The 21,520-nt window shown below is 32.2% G+C and overlaps 2 protein-coding genes and 1 long non-coding RNA gene across 4 annotated transcripts; all 3 read left to right on the plus strand.

Moving 5' to 3' along the window:
• The first annotated feature begins 605 nt into the window (after nucleotides 1-605).
• On the plus strand, nucleotides 606-1,961 carry LOC104110262 (putative glycine-rich cell wall structural protein 1). Its single transcript, XM_009619714.4, has 2 exons — nucleotides 606-795; nucleotides 1,366-1,961. Exons 1-2 carry the CDS (start codon nucleotides 789-791, stop codon nucleotides 1,737-1,739), a joined length of 381 nt encoding a protein of 126 aa, XP_009618009.1. The 5' UTR covers nucleotides 606-788; the 3' UTR covers nucleotides 1,740-1,961.
• A 4,207-nt stretch (nucleotides 1,962-6,168) lies between these two features.
• Nucleotides 6,169-8,238, plus strand: LOC108947528 (uncharacterized). Its single transcript, XR_011409341.1, has 3 exons — nucleotides 6,169-6,471; nucleotides 6,550-6,964; nucleotides 8,170-8,238. It is a non-coding gene; the product is annotated as an uncharacterized lncRNA (long non-coding RNA).
• Nucleotides 8,239-19,423: 11,185 nt separating this feature from the next.
• LOC104110261 (glycine-rich cell wall structural protein-like) lies at nucleotides 19,424-20,432 on the plus strand. 2 transcript variants are annotated; one of them, XM_009619712.4, is made up of 2 exons: nucleotides 19,424-19,651; nucleotides 19,959-20,432. In XM_009619712.4, exons 1-2 carry the CDS (start codon nucleotides 19,474-19,476, stop codon nucleotides 20,216-20,218), a joined length of 438 nt encoding a protein of 145 aa, XP_009618007.1. In that variant the 5' UTR covers nucleotides 19,424-19,473; the 3' UTR covers nucleotides 20,219-20,432. The 2 variants fall into 2 exon arrangements, with proteins under 2 accessions (XP_009618007.1, XP_033515609.1); XM_033659718.2 differs by having other exon boundaries at nucleotides 19,424-19,642; nucleotides 19,959-20,406.
• Nucleotides 20,433-21,520: the final 1,088 nt, after the last annotated feature.

The raw sequence follows: 21,520 nt of genomic DNA on the forward strand, positions 1-21,520 counted from the left end.
AATTGACAATATCAATTTTAATTTGTAAGTGTACTTAAAATGAATTGCCAATTTCCTCGAAATCTTCAGTGTCTACAAGTGTTAAAACGTTAAAAGTTAGATTTTATGTAGTTAGCTTTATTATTATTAGTTGTTTTAGATTAAGTTAAAAGGATAAGAAAATTCAGAACAATTATCACATAAACGAATACTCTATGTTATATTAATATGCTAAGTGAACCGAAAAGTAATTTTGAAATTCAGGTCATCATTTGCATGTAGTAGATAAATATTCTTAAAACCGAATTAAGAAATTATATATTGTTCAAGCCATTATTCTGGATGTGTATTTTTATATTATAAAAATACAATATAGATTATTCTAGAACTCTAGCAATTATGTTCGTCTCAGAGTTTACGTCAAGTATTAACGTAAAATGCGTAAAGAAATATTAAAAGGCAAATTTAGTCATTATAGAGTTGTAGGTTTGGTCAACCGTTAGATATTTAATTAGTCAAGAGGAAAAAAATGTACGTTATTCAAATTTTAGGAAGTTTAAATATTAAACAGGGGTCATGGGAACATTATTTTCACCCATTAATTAAATATTACTGTTACAGACGCGAGTCATAACTCATAACCTTTCTCTAAGATGTTCAGTTTTATGTTATCGCATTAATTAGCGAGAATTTAACTTATGAGTTATTACACATCTTCAGCTATCTCTAGTATTTAAACTCCTGGGACTTTGTACAATTCTATCTTGCAAAACCATCTTATCTCTTCCACAGAATTACAGACACGAAGAATGAAAAGTAAGGGATTCCTAAACCTTTTTTTCCTTAAACTAATGATGCTTACGTCTACAAAGAAATTGTAGTACTTGATTATTGTAAGTCTCTTTGTTTTTGGTTTTCTAAACCATATAGCAGTGAGTTCCTCATATTTCTCTAAAATTGATTTTTTAAAATAGTGAAAAATCTAGATTTTTTTTTACTCGTGTTTCAGATTGGTAGTTAATTTGCCATGACAGTGTCCTATTTGTCATATTATTTTAGAACACAAAAGTGTCATGTGTGTTTGTACACTGAATAGAAAACACGTAGAAATACAACCTATATGTTCGGCCGAACTCAATTGTTTTTATTCAAACTTCATATTTGTCTAAAAAAATTCATTAAATATGTACAAATTATTAATTTACAACTCAATAACTTAAAAGAATTAGAATCCCAAACTTATCAGCTTCAAATTCGAGCATCGTCTCTCCTAGAGAGCAATTTTCATATTGTAGCACATAATTTATATTATTTTACATGTTACTAATCTCATTATTTTTAAAGCTTCGAAAATAAAAACTTATGATGGATGTTATTTGCGTGCAGTGACACCACATTCAAAGGCATTCATTATTCTCATTGTTGTGGGGGTATTTGTACGTGACACTTCAGCTAGGAAGCTCCTGGGAGATGCAGTAGCTACAATCTTTGACTACAAGATCCCTGCAGCAGATGGCTTCGGACTAGGTGCCCAAATTGTAGGAGGGTCTGGTGGAGGAGGAGGAGGCGGTGGCGGTGGAGGAGGTGGAGCTTTTACTAGTGGATTTGGTTCAGGATTTGGATTTGGCTTCGGTAGCGGTCAGGGATCAGGTTTAGATGGTACCGGCGGAGGCGGCGGCGGTGGTGGCGGAGGCGGAGAGAATGGTGGTAGCGGTTATGGCTTTGGAATAGGAGAAGGTTTCGGTGGAGGCGGTATCTGATCCAATAAATTTGCCGCATTGAAGAATAATTGGAAGTGAAAAAAAAACCAAAAAAAAAATAACAATTTGAAGTTGGCCGAAGCTTTAATTTTATGTTTTAAGCTTAGTATGTGAGAATATTCACCATTTGAAGCTAGCCAATGTCCCATCTGATTGTAGAAAGTGAAGATTGAAGAATAAAGGCATGTTTATGCTGACAATTCATGAACTTGTTTGTTTTAATTGATCGTTGTTTCCTTCCTGTAATTCACTTTGAACAATTTGCTCAATGAAAAAAAGAAATCAAAATGACAGATTATGCGCACATGAAAATATAAAAGAAACGAGGAAGAATCTATCAAATTTTCAATGTCAATTTGAACATCAATTTTTTATCTTTTGAAATAAATTACTCCACTTATGTTAAAATTGCATGCATAAAGTGTAATCACAATTTTTTATAGTTAAAATGAAAAAGAATCTTAGTCATAATTTGTTTAAATCTTCAAATAGTAATATTGTTTAACAAAGAGGAAACAAAAAATAAAAAGGAGTACTAATTAAGGGAGAGTAATTTATTTTTAAACCCCACTATCTCATATTTTTCTTTAAAATGTTTACTTATCTATACTAATTTTGAAACTTATTTACTCCCACTATTAAGGTTTTAACTTAATTACAACTTCGTATATAAATTATCAATTTTATATATTTTTAGTATTAATTAAGTGTTCCCTAATTAATTCTTGCTTACAATCCCCAGGTATCTTCTAAAAAATCGAATCAGTCGAATTTTCAAGTTAATCCAATAGTAGTCATTGTTGGATGATAAAGGAGGGAGTCTAACTGAAACATTTAGCAATAATTGGGTCTAAGAAGAAACTAAATTCCCAGAAAAGTTTTCGTTTTGCTTCTCCGGTTAAAGAAATGCCAGTTTCAGATCTTTGTGCGAAGCTTAAAAAAATTCTTGAACAACAACGTGCCAGTAATTAGATGAATCTGTTAGGTTAGGTATTTTGAAACAGTAAAAAAATGACATATATTAAAAATTAATCTCCATTGACAGCCATTATAATGCTTTGAAACTTTGAATTCAAAAATCAAATTTTGTGAAATTGTTATTTGTTTGAATTGGGTATTGTTGCAAATGAATGAAAATATCTTTTAAAGTTTATATCTCAATTTTGAGAGATTTTGGTGAAGATTCGAGATGGTTTAGGTTAGAATTTCAGATTGAAACTCGAAAAAGTCATAAATAAATTATATATATTTTGTATATAGGGTGTAGAAAAGGCGTACACAAAATACAATTAACATAATTGTATATAAGTTGTATATAAATTATATGTAAATTATAGTTTTTGACTGAATTCTATAAAAAAAAAAAGAATTGTATTTAAGTTGTAGATAAATTGTAGATTTTGACCGGATTGTATATATTTTGTAAAAAGAACTTAAGCTACTTTCTGCAAATAGAAAAACTTAAATAAGGTGGGTAAATAAGTTTAAATTTTCGTATATATACGAAAAAATTCCTTTTCGACAAAGAATACGTTTAATCTCAACTAAATCTTGCATTTCCTAGTTTTCATGACCCGAGGCCCCAGCCCATTAAAAATTGAACTCAACGCATTGACAACGAGAAACATGGCGTATATGTTACTCCTGATTCCTAGTTTTCATATCCCAATTCATTCGTTTAAGAGACTGAATGTCTGTTTGGTTTAGTGACTTCTGAGTTGTTATATGATTTTCAGCTACTTATAGAATTCAAGAAATTCACTGCCGGTATTTCGTCGGAACTTGGATTAGACAGTGGACGCACTTGGTTTAATTTTCAGAAAACAAAGCCGTAAATACACTACATGAAAAAGGATTTTTAGTGGCAGGTATCAGTGGCGACTCTACTAATCGCCACAAAGGCTAGGGATTTAGTGGCGGCTCTAGCAAATCGCAATAGAAAGGTAAAGTTATATGTGACGACTATAATAGGTTGCCATGGAAAAGACACTATAGTTACATGACAAAATTTTACTTTCCCGCTAAGAGAGAAAATTTGGCGCCAAAAAATTAGCTCGTTGACTTTGTGGCAATTTGATCGCCACTATTCTTTTCATTTTAAAGTTACAAGGATAAATTAAAATACAAACACTTTAGAAATATATAAAGTTATTTATTCTACTTTTTAAAGTTAAAAGAATTTGCTCTCAATTCTCAAAAATCTCTCACGCTCAAAAAGGGAAGAGAACTCAAAAGTAGCCCTAACTCAAAAGGGTAGAGATCTGCTCAAGAGACCAATTTGTAATCTCAAAAGCTAAATGGAAATTCTCTCTTCAAAAAAGCCCTAAGCCAGAACACAAAATCGACGAATCCAAGTGACCATTCTCACCCAAATGGCGATTTTTACCCTGCTGCGCTGAAGAACCCAACGAAGGTGTATTGTTTCTTTGATTTTCTGAGGTTTTATTAAAGGATATTAGTAAGCTATTTCTTCTCAATCAGTTTAGGAATTATTTGTTGCTTGAGTTCAACTTTATTGTTGAACTTGATTGTAGAACTATCATTAGTTTGACCAGTTCAGATTCGTTCAAAGTATTCTGTCAACCAGAAATCATGACTTAGGCATAACCAAATAGGTAATAAATTTATGTATTTAGGACACCATGCCTTTAGGACCAAAAGATTAATTTGGTACTTCTTTAAATGAAAAGATTATGCCCAAAAGATATATGCTTGCTCTCTGTGATTTAATCTTGTTACCAGAGTTCGTTTGCCATATTTAGGTTCGAACTAATGAATTTTGAGTTGGTGGATTCCAGGTGTAGTGATATAACTCATGAATTTTGCCCGAATTTTGCTTAGAATCTTCCTTGCTATTGTAAAATCTCTACTACATGAACATGCCTCAATGTCTAACTAAGCCCAGATATCATGTCATTAGGATACTTATAACTTAAGAGTGTCTTATATATTTTCCTAATGTCTTGAGAGTTAGTAATTATAAGTCAGTGCTACATTTGTGTTCTGCAATTGATATAAGCCAAATTTCATCAGATATCATACTTTTAGGAAATAAAAAAAGTTAGAGGCTGATTTTTGTGGTGAATCTCTCCGAGATACCTATTTCTTTTGGTATGTCTTTGTATGATTTATGATTTGCATGGGTCTTAACTTAAGAAATTTTGGCCAAAGCTCGACTCTTGGGCCAAATTGGAGTTGCCTGAGTATTAGTTTCATTCCCTATATTTTATAATATATGTTCTTTATCAGTTTGTCTTCATTGAAATTCCATTAACTAATCTATTTTATTTTTACCGATAATACAAAATGATTAAATGTGTTAATTTAACGAATTCTATATTAAATCGTCTTCTGAACTATGAGTCTTAATGAGAGTTCATTCATGACATTTAAAGTTAGATAAGTGGTTCTTCACCTTTTGAGAAGGGGAAAATAAACTTAGTCTAACCTTACATGACAATTAAATTAATTTTTTTGGGGACTTGTCTTCTATAAGATCATTTTATGGTATTTAATTATTTTTTAGCATATCTAATGTATTTTCATTATTATAAAAAAAATTGATGTCCTATATCCTAGTGTGTGTATGTGTGTAGAATTATTCAGTTCAAACATTATTTATATAGCTTGTGTTTCCATTATTGATTTCTACTCGTGTAGAATCATTGAGTTCAATACTTGCTTATAATTGGTTTGCTTTAATTATTGATTCCCTTTAATTGGTTAATTGATTGCATTTCTTTTTGTAGAAAAGATATGGATAAAAGTTGGTTGAATATTAGGGATAGATATGACAGAAGGTATATTAAAGGAATAGATGACTTTCTTGGTTGGGCATACAGTCAACCAAATGTGAGCTCTGTAATTCAGTGTCCTTGTAAGGGTGTAGAAATACTGCGTTCAAGACAAGAATCCAAGTAAGAAGAGACTCAGTGGGGAAAGGTTTTTAGGACAGTTATAAAGTGTGGGACTTGCATGGAGAAGTATTAGTAAGAGTTAAAAATTCTAATAATGTATGCAATGTCGAAGTAGATGATGATACTGTTGAAACAGATGATATTCCAGAAATAATTCATGATGCTTGTGGAGTTACAAATATGGAGAATATGAATAATTATGCTTTACATATTTGTTTTAGGATAAATTTGAAGTTAGTGGTATGCGAGAACATGTGTTGCAAGCTCTTGTTGTTGATACTATGCGAAGGCTTTTTAGAGCATGGAAGACTCGATTGCATAAAGAATACAATCTCTATAATACTTATAAAGAGAGATTGTCTCATAGGCCGGATGATGTTCCGCCTGAGGATTGGGTGTTTCTTGTAGGACTTTTTGGGAGTCCGAAATTCAAGGTAACGTTGTAATAAAAATTCTTGATAAATCAATATTTAATTATTGGTTCTTATGTATTGATTTAATTGCTAGGCTGCAAGTGAGAGGAACAAACTTAATAGGGGAAAACAGATAACTAAGCACTCTTGTGGCTCAAAATTATTTGTCGAAGTGGAGGAATCGACGGTAAATGCATTTACCACAATCACTATAAAATTATTCGTCATTAATTTATAACATATTATGTGCTTATAAATATTTTTCACTACTGAAATATATTTTAGAGAGATCATGTTAGTGGAAACAAAGCAACACCAGATCGAGTTTGGGAGCTCCAACATACTCGTAAGGATGACAAAGGAGAAATAGTGTGGTCGGATCCACCGTCACAACAAATTCATGTAATTTCTTAGAATAATTATTTTGTTATTTTATTATATGTTTCCTATTTTATACTATAAATTCATACATATTTGTAGGGCCAACTCAAGAAAATTGTAACTCAACAACAATCTGAAGAAAATGAGCAGCCAATGAGTGCAGATGAGATTTTAGCCACTGTACTTGGCCAACGAACTGGCTATGTTCGTGAAAAAGGGTATGGAAAGAAGCCTAAAAAAAAAAAGCAGTTTGCAGCAGGTAGACTTAGAGGTGAGTATGCCTTCTCAAATGGAAAGAATGCGTCAAGAGATGCAAGAGGAAATGGATAGAAAATTACAAGAAGAACGTGCGCAAATGGCTGCCGAGTTGAAAAGCAAGCTAGAAGAAGAAATGGTTGCTGAGTTGCAAAGTAAGCTAGAAGAACAAATTGTTGCTGAGCGTGCACGGATGGATTTGCATGTTGACAAAAAGTTTGAAGAAAAGATGGATGCATGGCTGATCAGAATGCAACTGGTAGGGATTTCTCTTGAAATCAGTTTTACTCTATATTTTATTAAAACTGAATGAGTTATTATTGAAAACATAAGCATATATAAGAATTTCTACTGAGTCCATTCTGTAATTAAGTAGCTTTTCTTATTAAAATTTAAATATCAAGAGTTAGTAAGAACAATTGACTACTCCAGTTAAAAGCACTAGTTAGAATGTTTAGACTCTGCTCTTTTAGATTTGGGAGTATATGACATGGTTCTCTTTTTCTACTAATTTAACTTGATTATTTTTCATATCAGTGGAGATTGGACATAGCAATTATTCTTGTCATTTTATTACATTTACTAAGACATGGACAATAATACTACTATAAAGCTACTCTAGAGAAAGAAACATACCTTTACCTAAAAAGTGACAGACTATATACTGATTTTTCATTTTATATGTATCCATTTTTTTGAAACTAAACTTAGCACAATGTCTAAATTCAAAAGCAAATACATGGGGACTCCACTGTCCCCGCCCTCTCCTTTCACATTCAAGAAAATAACCCCCTTTGCTTTGTTGAGTGCTAAATCTGCTGACAAAACCAATCTAGACGCTATGGGGACCAACTAATTACTAAGAAATTCTCAAATTTATCTATGGCCATTTTGGTCGCTAGTACATGTCCCTCTCTGCTCAATGCATAAGTAGTTTTTTGGTGATCATGTGAAGTGTGTGTTTACTCACCATATCAAGGGAATGAATAAATCATTGTTAGGTGGCTGACTGCATAGAATTCAATTATGTTATTTTATTGACCGGTGATTGATTGTGCATTATAGATGGTTTCAGTAGATTCTTAATCAAATATTACGTTGTCGTGTTACTTTCAACAATTTGGACAAAGATTATGTAATACGACTATGTGCATTCAATTCAATTCGTGCACTTCAGATTTATTATTATTAGTTTTGGTTTTGATAACTGAATTTCATAAAGTATCAATTGCATCTCACACTGATTGAAATTTTTTATAATAATTTAGACTAAGCATCTCACACCGCAAGGTTGATGTTTTCATGCTTTAAAAAGTTATTGCTTGTGGGGGTTTAGAATTTTTTTAGAAATACCTTTCTTTGCTTTACTTATTCTCGCTCTTTTCGGCTAATTTTCTCTTCAAACTTACAGTCTTTTATGTACATATGCGTATATTAATGATGTTCATCTTTATTTTTTAATAGCAAGGACAAGATACTTCAAGAACGAGGAAGTGAAGTTGCTCAAGGTGTAGTTTGAAGATATTTTTATGGACAAGATACTTCGTGAAATGGCATTGTATATACATTGACTACTTTTGACCGTGTAGACTTTTTAACATTAAAAAGACTACAATTCTTTATTTTGAGAATTGTTATCGGGTTGTACAAATATTTGTAGTTTTATATTTTCTTTTATGGAAAACTTGTGTTGTGACGAATAATAAGAGCTTTTGCGATTATAACCTACTGTCACTAAAATAAAATATAATTAGTAGCGACATTTTGATGCCACAAAAAATGTCGATTTGGTGGCAATACCAAGTTGTCACTAAAATGTAATTTTTAGTAGCCACCAAAGTCAGGTTTTGGTTGCACCCAGAGTCGCCGCTAATGATCTGTGGCGATATTAGGGCTGGCAAGTGGGCCGGTCCCGGGCCTAAACGGGCCAAGTGGGCCGGTCCAAACGATCCCGGGCCCGGGCCGGTCCCAAATTAAATGGGCCAAATGGGTCCGGACCAAACAGGCTTTTTGTAGGGACCAGCCCGGGACCGGAACCGGGACCGGAACCGGGACCGTTTGGTCCCGGACTAAACGGTCCCGGCCCGTAGGCTAAGTGGGCTAAGTGGGCTCAACATATTTTTTTTAAAAAAAAAATTAAATAGATATTAGAGACAAAAGGATGTTAAAAAAAATATCTTAGATAATGCTTTGTAAATTTTATTATAGAATTGTGACCTAAATTTTAATATTCAATATTTAATATCGAATATATATAGTATATAAGATGTATATATAGTATATCGATATAAGATGTATATATATATATATATATATATATATATATATATATATATATATATATATATATAAAGCTATATTCGATAAGCTATATATACATCTTATATACTATATATAAGATGTATATATCATTTTAACAGGATCAAGTGGCGGGCGGTAATCCGCACTGCCTTCTTAATTAAGCTAAAACAGAAATCACCGTTTGACCGGGAACTGAAATTGTTTCGCACCTCTGCTGACATTTATATGTCCACCGAGGTTTCCACCAGTTAAAGATTTCTATTTTAACATACTTGAGAATTTTTAATCTAGCTAATTCAGTATCCTTATATTTAAAGACTGGCAGTGATCCGCACAATCAGTAAGGATATAAGAATTGAAATATACTTGAATTTTATATATAGTTTAATGACTGTATGGAAGGTTAAAACCTTTACTCAAGCAAGGGGTCTATCGTAATATAATACTTACTTTTATTGAGCCCATGTGTCTAGCAGTTCTAACCATGAAAGAAGATGCCCTTTTTAACTCCTTTATCGGGCTGAGGTTCACGACTGGCTAGACGAAGCCACTAAGGCAAAGCCAATAAGAGCAGTGTTACATTAGACTGTACCAACCATCTTGACACCAAGTCAAAACTCTATATATAAAGTTCATTTATATTTAAATAGATGTGTCTCTTTCATGGTTTATATAGGAGAGAAGTTAGATACTCAACATAGATATGAAGTCTCTTAGTTGGACATCGTCACGGCCAGAGAGGAGAGAGTAGAAGAAAAACTAACTAAGAAAGAAATCAGTACCCTTTGGCCGGGATGCAAGGCTTGAAGATGAAGAACTGAAAACTTTATTTACTTTGTTCTTCTGTTTTCAAACTACAAATTACAAACTCTTAATTACACTTTGAAGAGAGAGAGAGAGAGAATTCTAGAGAGAGAGGGTCTCGCTTCCTTCTTCTTTCTTCTGAACGAATGAAACGTATAAATAGAAAAGAAAAGAATCTATGAACAGTAAAAGTGGGTCCCGTGGGTCCCTGTTACAGTCTTTTTACTATACAAAACAGTATTTCTACTGTTGATGAACAGTGTATCTACTGTTTGAGTGGGGTCCGACGGCTTCACTGTGCTGTGGGGTCTAGCTGTTTCACGGTGCTGGTCTCTTGTCTGATTCTTTCATTTTGCGGAGGAATTCTTCCGCATTCTGCAAATCTTCATCAGATAGTATTTTCTCTGATTCAAAGGGCTGAGAATCTTTAGCGATATCATCGTTGTTGGTTTCACTTTGCATAAAAGTGTCTGATTTCTCATATTAATTAATGGAACGAAGTAAATTTCTTTTGACTTCTTCCAAGTAGTTGTTAATCAATTCTTCTTTATCTCCTTCCTGAAAGGAGATCTTTCTGGCAATATGCCGTACTGAGCTGTCATCAATTACCTCTTTCTGAGGTTTACTAGAATATTCTTGGATTTTTGTTTTGATTGAATCTAAGAGTTCTTGACCATATAATGTCTTCGTTTTGGGATCCTTTTTCATTAGTTTATCCCAAAAGTTGTTGTAAAAGGTCTTGTATAAGCATAGGACTTGTTCTTCAGTGAATCCAACTTTTGGAGTCCATTTATGAATCCAAGGAATAGAGAATTCCAGAAAGAAATAAATCTGGTCAATTTTTTCTGGGTAACAGATATGATCTGTGTGATATAAATTGTTTATAAAGGGGAAAATTTTTATCCATTCTTTGTATAACATGAGAAATAGATCAGGTAAATTTTTTACTGTCGGACCGTGGTATGACCACCAGTTTAGAAACCAATTAGAAATAGCCTCTGCAAATATCTTTACACATACTTTAATAAACCAAATATGTTTGTGTCGATCATTATTGTAGTATAATACTTTATCAAATGCCTGGATATAATCTCAATAGGTAAAATTCATTCGAGATTTGTTAAGGCTTATCTGCCTTTCTTTCATTGTGGATATACCCCAGTTTTCAACAGATATAATCTGTTTAATTATAATCTTCGAGAAGTTATAAACATTCTCGTCTGTGCTATAACCAGAAAAGTGCTGAAACTCTGCACTGCCAGTACTGGTGAGTATTGTTTTATAATAGGAGCGGGTTTTGTATGACTCACCCGGATAATACAATCTATTTATTAAATATCTTTGGAATATCTTCCATGGCTCTACCTTTCTCTGAATATCAGAATTTTCTAAAAGAAATATCATTTCTTTTTTCGACACTTTCTCATATGACTTGATATCATCATTGTCATCTTTTGTAATGGAAGCAAAAGTATCACTTTGCTTAGCAGAAGTATCTTTCTGTTTTTGAGCAGTCAAATATGCCTGCAAATGTGGGTATAACGGATTATCTTCTGAAATATCTTCCAGATGGACGGATAGTCCGATCGATGATTCTTCTCTGAGAGATATCCTCTCATTGGTTAAACTCTTTTTTCCCATTTGTATAACTGAAAAGTCTGATGTGGATCCGTATGACGATCCTGAAGGTGATGATCTTCCTCTGGACTATGGGGATGATCTTCCCCAACTTCTACCTCTTCCCCTACCCCGGGGGGTTCCATCCTGTAAATATTCACGAGATAAGAAATCTGGCAGAGAATTATCAATTCCCTTTTTGTATTGTATCTCAAAATCAAAAGGGGCTAATTGAGCGTGCCATCTTGCAAATATCATTTTTGAGGCATCATGTTTAAAGTCTTTGTTAAATATATATTTAACAGATTGTGCGTCCGTTTTTATCAAGAACTTTTGATTGTATAAATCATCTTGAAATTTTAAAATACATTTTACTATGGTTAACATTTCATGTGCCACAGTAACGTATTTTTTCTGGGCTTCAGACCATTTACCAGAGTAGAATCTAATCAGATATTCATGCTTATTATTGGGATTTATTTGGGTCAAAATCCCTTCGTAACCAATATTAGACGCATCAGTCTCGATAATCTTTTGTCATGCAGGATTAGCAAGGGTCAAGCAAGGTAAAGATTTAACACGTTGCTTAATATTTTTAACCAAAGTAGTATGACTATCAGTCCAAGGGTTTTTATAATCCTTTTTTAGCCTATCATATAAGGGGGCTAAATCACGTGACAAATCTTTATAAAAAGGTGATATATAATTTAAACTTCCCAAAAATCTTTGTAACTGAGTTCTATCAGTAATAACATCGGGAAATTTTGAAGCAAAATCGATCGATCTTTGAATAGGAGTAATCTTTCCTTGACAAATATAATGTCCTAAGAATCGAATGTTAGTTTGGAATAAACTCATTTTTTGTTTTGAGATAACCAAACCATTTTGTATAACAATTCTTTTGAAAATATCTAAATGCTTAATATGCATTTCAAGTATTTTGGAAAATACCAAAATGTCATCGATATAAACAATGATAAAGTCTAGATAGGGGTTGAAAATATCATTCATAATTTTTTGGAATTCAGAAGGGGCATTCTTCAAACCAAAAGGCATAACATTCTATTCATATTGCCCAAATGGAACATTAAAAGCAGTTATGTAAGTATGTTCTTTAAATATTTGAATCTGCCAATATCCAGATTTTAAATCGAATTTTGAAAATATATTGGCATCATATAATCTAGACAATAAATCTCTTTTATTGGGAATAGGATACCTAACCCACTTCAAATATTTATTCAAGGGTTTATAATTAATGACTAATCTAGGAATACCACGTTCCTTTTCAGCTGCGTTATTAACATAAAAAGCTGTGCAAGACCAAGGAGACTTTGAGGGTTTTATCAAACCCCTTTGTAACAAATTATCAATCAATTTTTTTTTTGCAGAATTTCACTAATTCCGCGTTCATCTGACAAGGTCGAGATTTAGTAGGAATATCATCCTCAGAGAAATTATCTTCATAAGGCAGAGTGACAATATACTTTTTCCTATTCCAAAAAGCACTGGGATGTTCTGCACAAATATCAATAGCAATATTCTCGGAAATTCTGTACTTTAGTGGAATTCAAAGTATCAAATATATTCATACTAAACAATTCTAATTGCAAAGAATCAATATGTTTCTGCTTCATATCAATTAAAGCATTAATATCTCTGGTTACTGGATCTGTAACAAAAGTATAACTTATCTTTTTATCCTTATAAGTAGCAGTAAAACCTTTCGAGTCTATGCTAGTAAAAGGATAAATGGCATTAATAAACGGTGTTCCAAGTATAATAGGAGGGTATAACTGATTTTTAACCAAGAAAAAAAAGTGAGGAATACAGACTTTATTCTGACAAATGCCCGTATTAGGAAGTTTATACTTTATATTTAAAGCAGGTCCGGATGCAGATCTAACCATATGAGTAGTTTTTTGAAAATATTTTGTAGGTATTAAACCTTCTTAAATGCAGCTAACATCTACTCCACTATCAATTATAGCAATGTTTATAATGAAAAAACTATTATCAATGAGAATAGTACATTTGATATACCATTTATGAGCAGTAATAATCTGCATCATTCCTAAAAACATATCATGTTTAGGATCAAAATTAATAGGTTTTTCTTCAATATCATTTTCAAAAATACCTTTGTTTTTATCATTAGATTTCTCAGCTGGAGAATTGATTTTCTTAATCTTAGTAATCCTATGATCACAAATCATTTGATTTTGTTTAAGAGATTTGATCTCTCGTTTCAAGTTTTCAACTTCAACCTTTAAATCATCGAAAGAAGAATCTCTTGCTGGAGTTGCATTTTTATTTAAAAGACGGTTATTAACCTCTAGTAAAGAATAAGGCGGGGAATATTCAAATTCTTTTTCAAAAGATTTTGCAAAACTAGAACTTGAATTAGAACTTGAACTAGCAGCCAAATTAATAATTTTTTCACGAAATTTTTTATCAGTAACTTCTTTTAAAAGTTCTATTACATTATCATATGTAATAGTTTTCATGTTCAAATCTTGAAACTGTGATTGCAATTTATAAAATTTATCATCATCACAAGTACATGTATTACCTTTGCAAGTTGTACAAGTATTATCAATATTTTTATCACTATCAGATAAATCAAGTAAATCTATTTCAGCTTCGGATTCTGACTCAGAATAATAATCAGATTCTGATCCAGAAGTGTATAACAAACCATAAACCTTATCACGTAACTCATCGTCTAGTCCTAAGGTTTTCAGCTTTTGAAGCTTACAATTCGGGGCTATATGACCAAATTTACCACACTTGTAACACTTAATGTCAGCTAGATCTCTCTTAGATCTATTTTTGGTAAATCTAGTAGCCTTACGATGGGATTTCTTAGCTTCTCATTCTTCTTTGGATCTATATCTAGATCTCTTTCTCCTATAAGGACTATCTTGGTTGGGGTATCTATGATACTTATATTTCTTCTTCTTATGAGTAGAAGTCTCGGTAGACCGAACTGAGTACAGAAATCTCCTAACTGGGATTTTTCTTTAAGTTTATCCATCTTAAGCTGTCTGGATAATTTTAACTCATTGCACAAGTTTAATCCTTCTTGTGTGCATATCCCTATTAACTTACCATAGGTATAATTATTGTACGGGATTTCACCATAGCTACCTCTTAGAACCTTTTTAACTCTTTCAGCAAATAAAGAGGGAAGGCCATCTATAAACCTGGCTTTCCAATGGTCAAATTTGTTTTCGGGTAATTCCATAACCCTGCTCATAAAGGTATCTTTATACCATCTGAATTCACCTAATGCCTTACATCTAAGACCATTAAGAAGAGTGCGTACTGTCTCATGCTGGTTGGTAAATCTACCGTTGAAGTGTTCTAATATAGTAAGAATAAGAGTATAAACAGCATCTTCTCTATTTGCCACTAGGGCCATGCCTAAGTTATCAACTCCTTCGTCAGGGGCTTGAGCATTAATAACCATTGCTCTTTCTTCGACAGTCAAATAATTATCCCACCAGCCACGAAGTTGGCCAATAAAACCTGCAACAATCATTTTGCAAATAGTTCTATCTGTATTTTTTACACTTTTATAGATAGTTGCATACATAAACATTCTATGCACAAGAATAGTCAATTGTCTATCAGTCAATCCATCAAGATTCCATTCGTAAATTTCGGAACCACTGTAAGATGTATTAATCTGATTTCAATCACGTTCCTCTATTAAAATATCTTGAGGAGTAGGATGATTATAATAATAAGTTTGTATTTTGGGTTTATCAGCATATATGCTATCAGCAAACTTACTATTCTTTTTGGGATAACCTCTGAGTTTATTAAACTCTGACAAAATATCCTTTTTATAGTCAAAAGTAGTATCTAATTTATCAGCAAAATCTTTTGATAAATCAATGGGTTTGATATTCAAACCGGATAACTTTTTATCAAGAAGTTCTTCTAAATCATTTAAAGATTTGAATTTAAAATCCTGAATCTCAGGAGGTCTTTGAACATGAGTAAAAATAATTTGAGGTTCTGATTTGCTTCCTGACGTAGAGGCAATATCAGTTATTTTCTTGCTAGTACTCATCTCTTTTATCAAAGCTGTCAAATCAATAAGTTTTTTATCAAGAGAACTTATGTGTTCACCCAAAAATTTAACGTATAAACTCAAATAATTATTTTAAGAAATTAATTTATTAATTTCTGCGATGCTGACTGCAGCAATATCTTCATTAATAAATTTTTGAAATACAGTAAAAGTAATACCTGTATTATTAGGTAAAACAAAAGGTGCTTGAGGAGGGTAGGTGGCTTTAGTAATATTGCCACTTCCGTCTTTATATGATCTTTTCAAAACTTTTATAAAAAGTGGTAAATATGTGGTTATAAACCAAGGAATAAAATACATAATTTGATTATGTAAAGCACAAGTTTCATAAAATTCTTGAGAAATATTGTTTAAATCCTCTTTATTATAAGTATCAAAAAATCAAGTTTTAAACCGGTTCCATTTATTACTGAAAAATTCCTTTTGAATATAACCTCTAGCTTGTGACCCTGGACTAAAATCAATTTGGTGTGGAATCATTTAAACATCATTTGGGTCAAAATCCATCTCGGACGCAGAAGGAATATCCTTATTAGAAATATTATTACTATCCTAAACAATATTTTTCTGGGGGTTAATCTTAACCCTTTCAATTGGCTTATCACCCACTTTAGTAGAAATTGTGTGTAATGATGCAGCACGATTTCTAGCTGGTCCATAGACTGGTTTAACAGGAGAAATGTGTTGAATATCAGGCAACAACCTACGACTAGTAAAAGAATGTCTATTATAATTAGAACTAGTAGCAGACAAAAGTCTATTATTAGAAAATGACTGCCTATTATAAGTGGAATTATTTTCATCAAACTGAATGCAAATCCTACCATCCGAATTTTGAGTAATATGGGAATATTCAGTATTACTAACAGCATTTGTAATCTAACTTGGTGATATAACTGAGTCCAAAGTCCAGGTAGTTGGGAAATTAATTTCTTCTCACTTAATAGGTCTCCTCGTGGTGACCTTAGACTTTGTAAAATTGGTTTTCACTAATATAGTCTGATCAGATGTATCATATAATTTACATCTAGGGTTTAACGTAGATAACAATTTAAAATAAATTCTATACGATAAATATATAAGTTCGGAACCAGGCGCATAATTATAACCATGCGTTTTCACATTTAATGTTAATGCATCTAGTATATTAACATCAGATAGAGATAATTGCAGATTGGGTTGAGTATTAAAATATACTGGGCCGTAGGCAACAATAGATTCAACAGTAGGCAATAGTAGATTCAATAGAACTCATCAGAGACTGTCTAAAATTCAGATTTCTGGCATCTCTGAGAGCAACCAAAAACGTCTCCGGTAGCCCTTTAAGGGTTAATGGCTTAAAAGCAATTTGTACCATACTAATATGCAGATAGTTATACTGGTGTTTACAAACCTCTATATCATGCTTGTTTAACAAACGAATTGTCTGTTCAGACGAATTTAAAGCTAAAGATTGCTCAGTTGTTTTAACAAGTTATTTAGAAGAGAGTTTATCAAACTATCCATAATCATAGATTGTTCTAATAGGGACTTTAGGAATAGTCTATTTGTTTAACAAATCAAGGTTTTGAGGTATATCTACCTCTTCCAACCTAGTATTCTTCATACTAGTTTCTCCTAAATCCATATTTCAGAAACATATCTATGTCGAATATTTCATATCTATCTCATATATACCATGAAAGTACCTAGGCTCTGATACCATTTTAATAGGATCAAGTGGCGGGAGGTAATCCGCACTGCCTTCTCAACTAAGCTAAAATAGAAATCACCGTTTATCGATATATATATATATATATATATATATATATATATATATATATATATATATATATATATATATATATATACACACTTTTTAGTAGTAATATGAAATGACCAAAGTATGGTACTTCTTAGCTGGTATAAATATGGAATGATAGAAGATTAAGTTTTAGCTCAACTCAGATTACAGTTTCAACTAAAACTGAGTTGAGCTAAAACCTTTTCTTCTATCATTCCATATTTATACTAGCTAAAAAGTACCATACTTTGGTCATTTCATGTTACTACTAAAAAGTATATATATATATATACTAAGTGTATAGTATATAAGCTATATAAGATGTACGTATAATAGTATAGTATAATATATATATATATAAAAGCTATATTCGATAAGCTATATATACATCTTATATAGCTTATATAAGTTGTATATATAGTATAGTATAGTATATATACTAAATATATAATATATAAGCTATATATATATATATATATATATATATATATATATATATATATATATATATATATATATATATATATATATATATATATATATATATATATATATCGAATATAGCTTATATATTATACACTTAGTAACAATAAAGTAAGCAATAGTAGTAATTATAGAAGAAACTTACAGAGAGATTGTGATAGATTGATGATTTTGTAAGAAAAAATGAAAGAATGATGGGGTATTTATAGTTGAAAATAGGAAAAAAATATAATTATAAAAAGTTTGGGATTAAAACAAAGTTGGGGGAGGAGGGGGATTAAATGACTATTTTATAAATAGCCAACAGCTATTTTTGACACCCCAACGACATATATATATATATATATATATATATATATATATATATATATATATATATATATATATATATATATTTTTTTTTTTTTTTTTAAAAATAGCCGTTGGGACCGTTTGGCCCGTGAAGGGACCGGGCTCTGGCAGGCTAAACGGTTCCGGGCCTGACGGGCCCAAATCATAGGACCGGCCCACGAGATCGGCCCAAGCCCACTAAAACCGGGCCAAACGGTCATGGCCCGTTTGGCCCGCGGTCCCGGGCCTGGACCGGCCCTCTTAGCACCCTTAGGCGATATGAGTCGCTACCAAAGGCTAGCATTTAGTGGCGACGGATTCTCTAAAGTGAATTCTAGTGGCAATCCAAAATAAGTTTTGTGACGACAAATATCGCTACGAAAGGTGGACCTTTTATGGCGACCATTATAAGTCGCTATCAATAAGTATCTGCCATTTAGTATGGTCAACGACCGACTTGGTCGCCGCGTCGTCGCCACGAAAGGTATTCTGCGGCGACAATTAAACTTTTTGTGACAAATTTTGTCGCCACTTAAACCCTTTTTCCAGTAGTGATAAGTGGAGCATGACTTGTTGCATGTTTAGCTCCTTAACCATATAAAGCAATAAGTTTATACACTAGCCGTATAAAAAAAATTAATATAATCGAGTCACTTATTAGATAGTATAACACAGTTAATTCTCTATGACAAGTATCATTGGCGACATAAAAAAAAATGGTACTCCATAACCTACTATAAGAGGTTAATTTTATTACACTGATAGCAATATATATTTATATTTTTCCATGTGTATAGTACACTAGCTGCAATATAATGATCATGCGTTTTTATACTATTATTGTATATATAGAATTTATTTGAAGTTACCAATTAATGTTATTTAAAATTTGTTATCTTTTAAATGAGAAAATTATATAAATATATTTTGTACGGTCAATGGGTAAGATCATAAAGAAATTTGGGATTCTAGCTGTAGGTTATTAATTAGCATAAGATCATCCAAAACTTTTGTCTGTACTATTGGCTGATGAGTCAAAATCCTTCTCCTGTCCGAATTAAGTACTGTTCATCATGTTTCTGAGGAGCCTATTCTCTTTTTCATGTAATACAGTTGCAGAGTTCTTTAAGTTGTAATCATAACACTGTATTTCGACGTGCATGGTTTCCAGATGTCCACATAAAATTCATGCACACATTTACACTGAATGGTAATAATATACAGTAAACGGTTGGTTTTTGGATTCTTCTTTGGGCGCAAACTTCCTATAAAATCCCTTCTACAATCCTTCACTTCTCACAAAACTCTCGAATATCCCTTTTGAATTTTAAACCTCTTGCTCGTGAAAATGTTCACTAAATTTCTACCACTTGTATCTGTCCTCTTAGTAGGAGCTTTTGTTGGTGCCAGGAAATTGTCAAACGAAAATGTTTCTCTTGTTGCGGCAAATGTGACCACGTCTGATTACCAAGGCGGGATAGATGACAATGGTATTGGTGGATTTGCTGCAGATAATGGTACTGCAGGTGGTTTTTAAATAACTTGTGATAATATATATATGAAGTGGCATGTCGAAATCAAAAGGCAAAATTGATCAGTTTGAAGGCCTCTAAAAATTAAAAAAACAAAAAGTTTGAAGGCTTTATATATAAAAGCACTCTTGGTATTTTCAGTTTCTAAATAGAAAATGTTTTTTTGGCAATATGTTTTGTTGCATCTTGTCAGTGCTTTTCTCGAACATTATATACATGGAGATATAAAGAAAAATAATTTTCACGCTTCGAATTGAGCCTTTATTTTTACTTACTAATATTCTGTTTATTTATATAACAGGTGGCACTGGGCTTGGTATAGGAGGATCCATTAGTGGGGGAGCTGGAGCTGGAATAGGAGGGAGGTTGGGTATTGGGGTGGGGCCCATTGGTGCAGGAGTTGAAGGTGGTGTTGGGGTTGGGGTTGGTGCTGGTATTAGAGCAGGTGTTGGTGCTGGCGGCATGGGTGGGGGCGGTGGCAGTGGCGGCGGCCTTAGTGGAGGAGTAGGCACCGGGCTTGGTGGATCAACTGGTGGAGGATTTGGCGGTGGATGGCCATGATTCTTGATGGAAAATTTGTAAACCAGTTAATTAGCAGTGGCGCTATTGTATTATTACCCACTTGCGTTTTGATTTCATGTTATGCTGCTAAGGTTTAGGAGATCTATGAGTATGTAGAATGTAATGTCGTGTTGGCTAATTAATAAATTGAAGGGAAAAAAATGTTTGGTAAGAAGTTATTTAAAAAATTGATTTGGGTGAAGTTTGGTTTGGAGATGAAAATCTGTTTGGACATAATTTTTAAAAATTTATTTCACTTTTTAAAAAAAAATACATGAAATGTGATAAGTTCTAAAAATAATCAAAAATACCCCACAAAACCAAAAAAACAACTTGCTAATCTTGTATATGCAGAACCTTCATTGATGCCATTCATTATCGTTATTACAAACCATAGTCCTGAACATAAGTAAGTTTGGAAATTATTATTTTTATAATGAACTACATAATACACTATCCTAAAATCATAACTTGATATTTTAATATCAACGGCTAATAATACAATTACTAGATACTATAATTCGTCAAATTGTAATAATATGACAAGATCCATCAGTTCAAAAAAAAATTATAGAAATTAGCTGGTGGATTAGTTGGGTCATAATAGATGGTGAACTTTTTATAAAATATAAAAATTTGGGGTAATTTTTAAAATTGTTAAAAATTCCAACAGTTATATTTTGGGCCAAAAACAAGTCAAGAGCTAGTTTTGGAATTTGAAAATTTTATTTTCAAGATCTGCCAAAACATTGATAAATTCTATAAACAAATATGTTTTGCCAATTTTTTTTTTTGGAAAAAACTTGCAAAATCTAGGACCAAATGGGCCCCAAGAATATTGCTAGTACTTAATTAATTGTGCCGTAGTAATTAAAAACTATCGTTAACGAAAAAGAAAACTATCCTTATGTAAACAGTAAATACCACTAAATAATGTACTACTAGTCAGCAAGTGTACAAAATAAGGATGTGGCTCCCTCCAGTATATTATCTTTCCGGTTGGTCCAATTGATTTGGCAAACCTCTTAAAAGTTTATTCATTACTGATTTATTTTACTAAATTATCCTTATTAATAGTAATTAAAGTTATAACTTCAGTAAATTTAAGAAGTGTGTATACTTGATACTAATGATAATATTGGAGGAAAATAACTTCAGTATGAAGAAACAACCATTGTGTAGATACTGTTAGTAAATTGTGTTCGATACTAGAAAATCAGAAAAAAAAAAAAGAAGAAAAAGAAATGTTAGTTCGATAAAAGAGAATATAAATAATTTCCGAGCCCACAAGTTGCTTGCATG

Source organism: Nicotiana tomentosiformis, chromosome 7 (assembly GCF_000390325.3).
Source record: "Nicotiana tomentosiformis chromosome 7, ASM39032v3, whole genome shotgun sequence".
In the NCBI taxonomy this organism is placed as follows: Eukaryota; Viridiplantae; Streptophyta; class Magnoliopsida; order Solanales; family Solanaceae; genus Nicotiana; species Nicotiana tomentosiformis.

Excerpts from the sequence above, each read along its gene's own strand:
- LOC104110261 (XM_009619712.4), top strand. The coding sequence starts at position 19,474 with ATGTTCACTAAATTTCTACCACTTGTATCTGTCCTCTTAGTAGGAGCT. Across the intron at positions 19,652-19,958 it reads TGCAGATAATGGTACTGCAG|GTGGCACTGGGCTTGGTATA; the intron begins GTGGTTTTTAAA and ends TTTATATAACAG.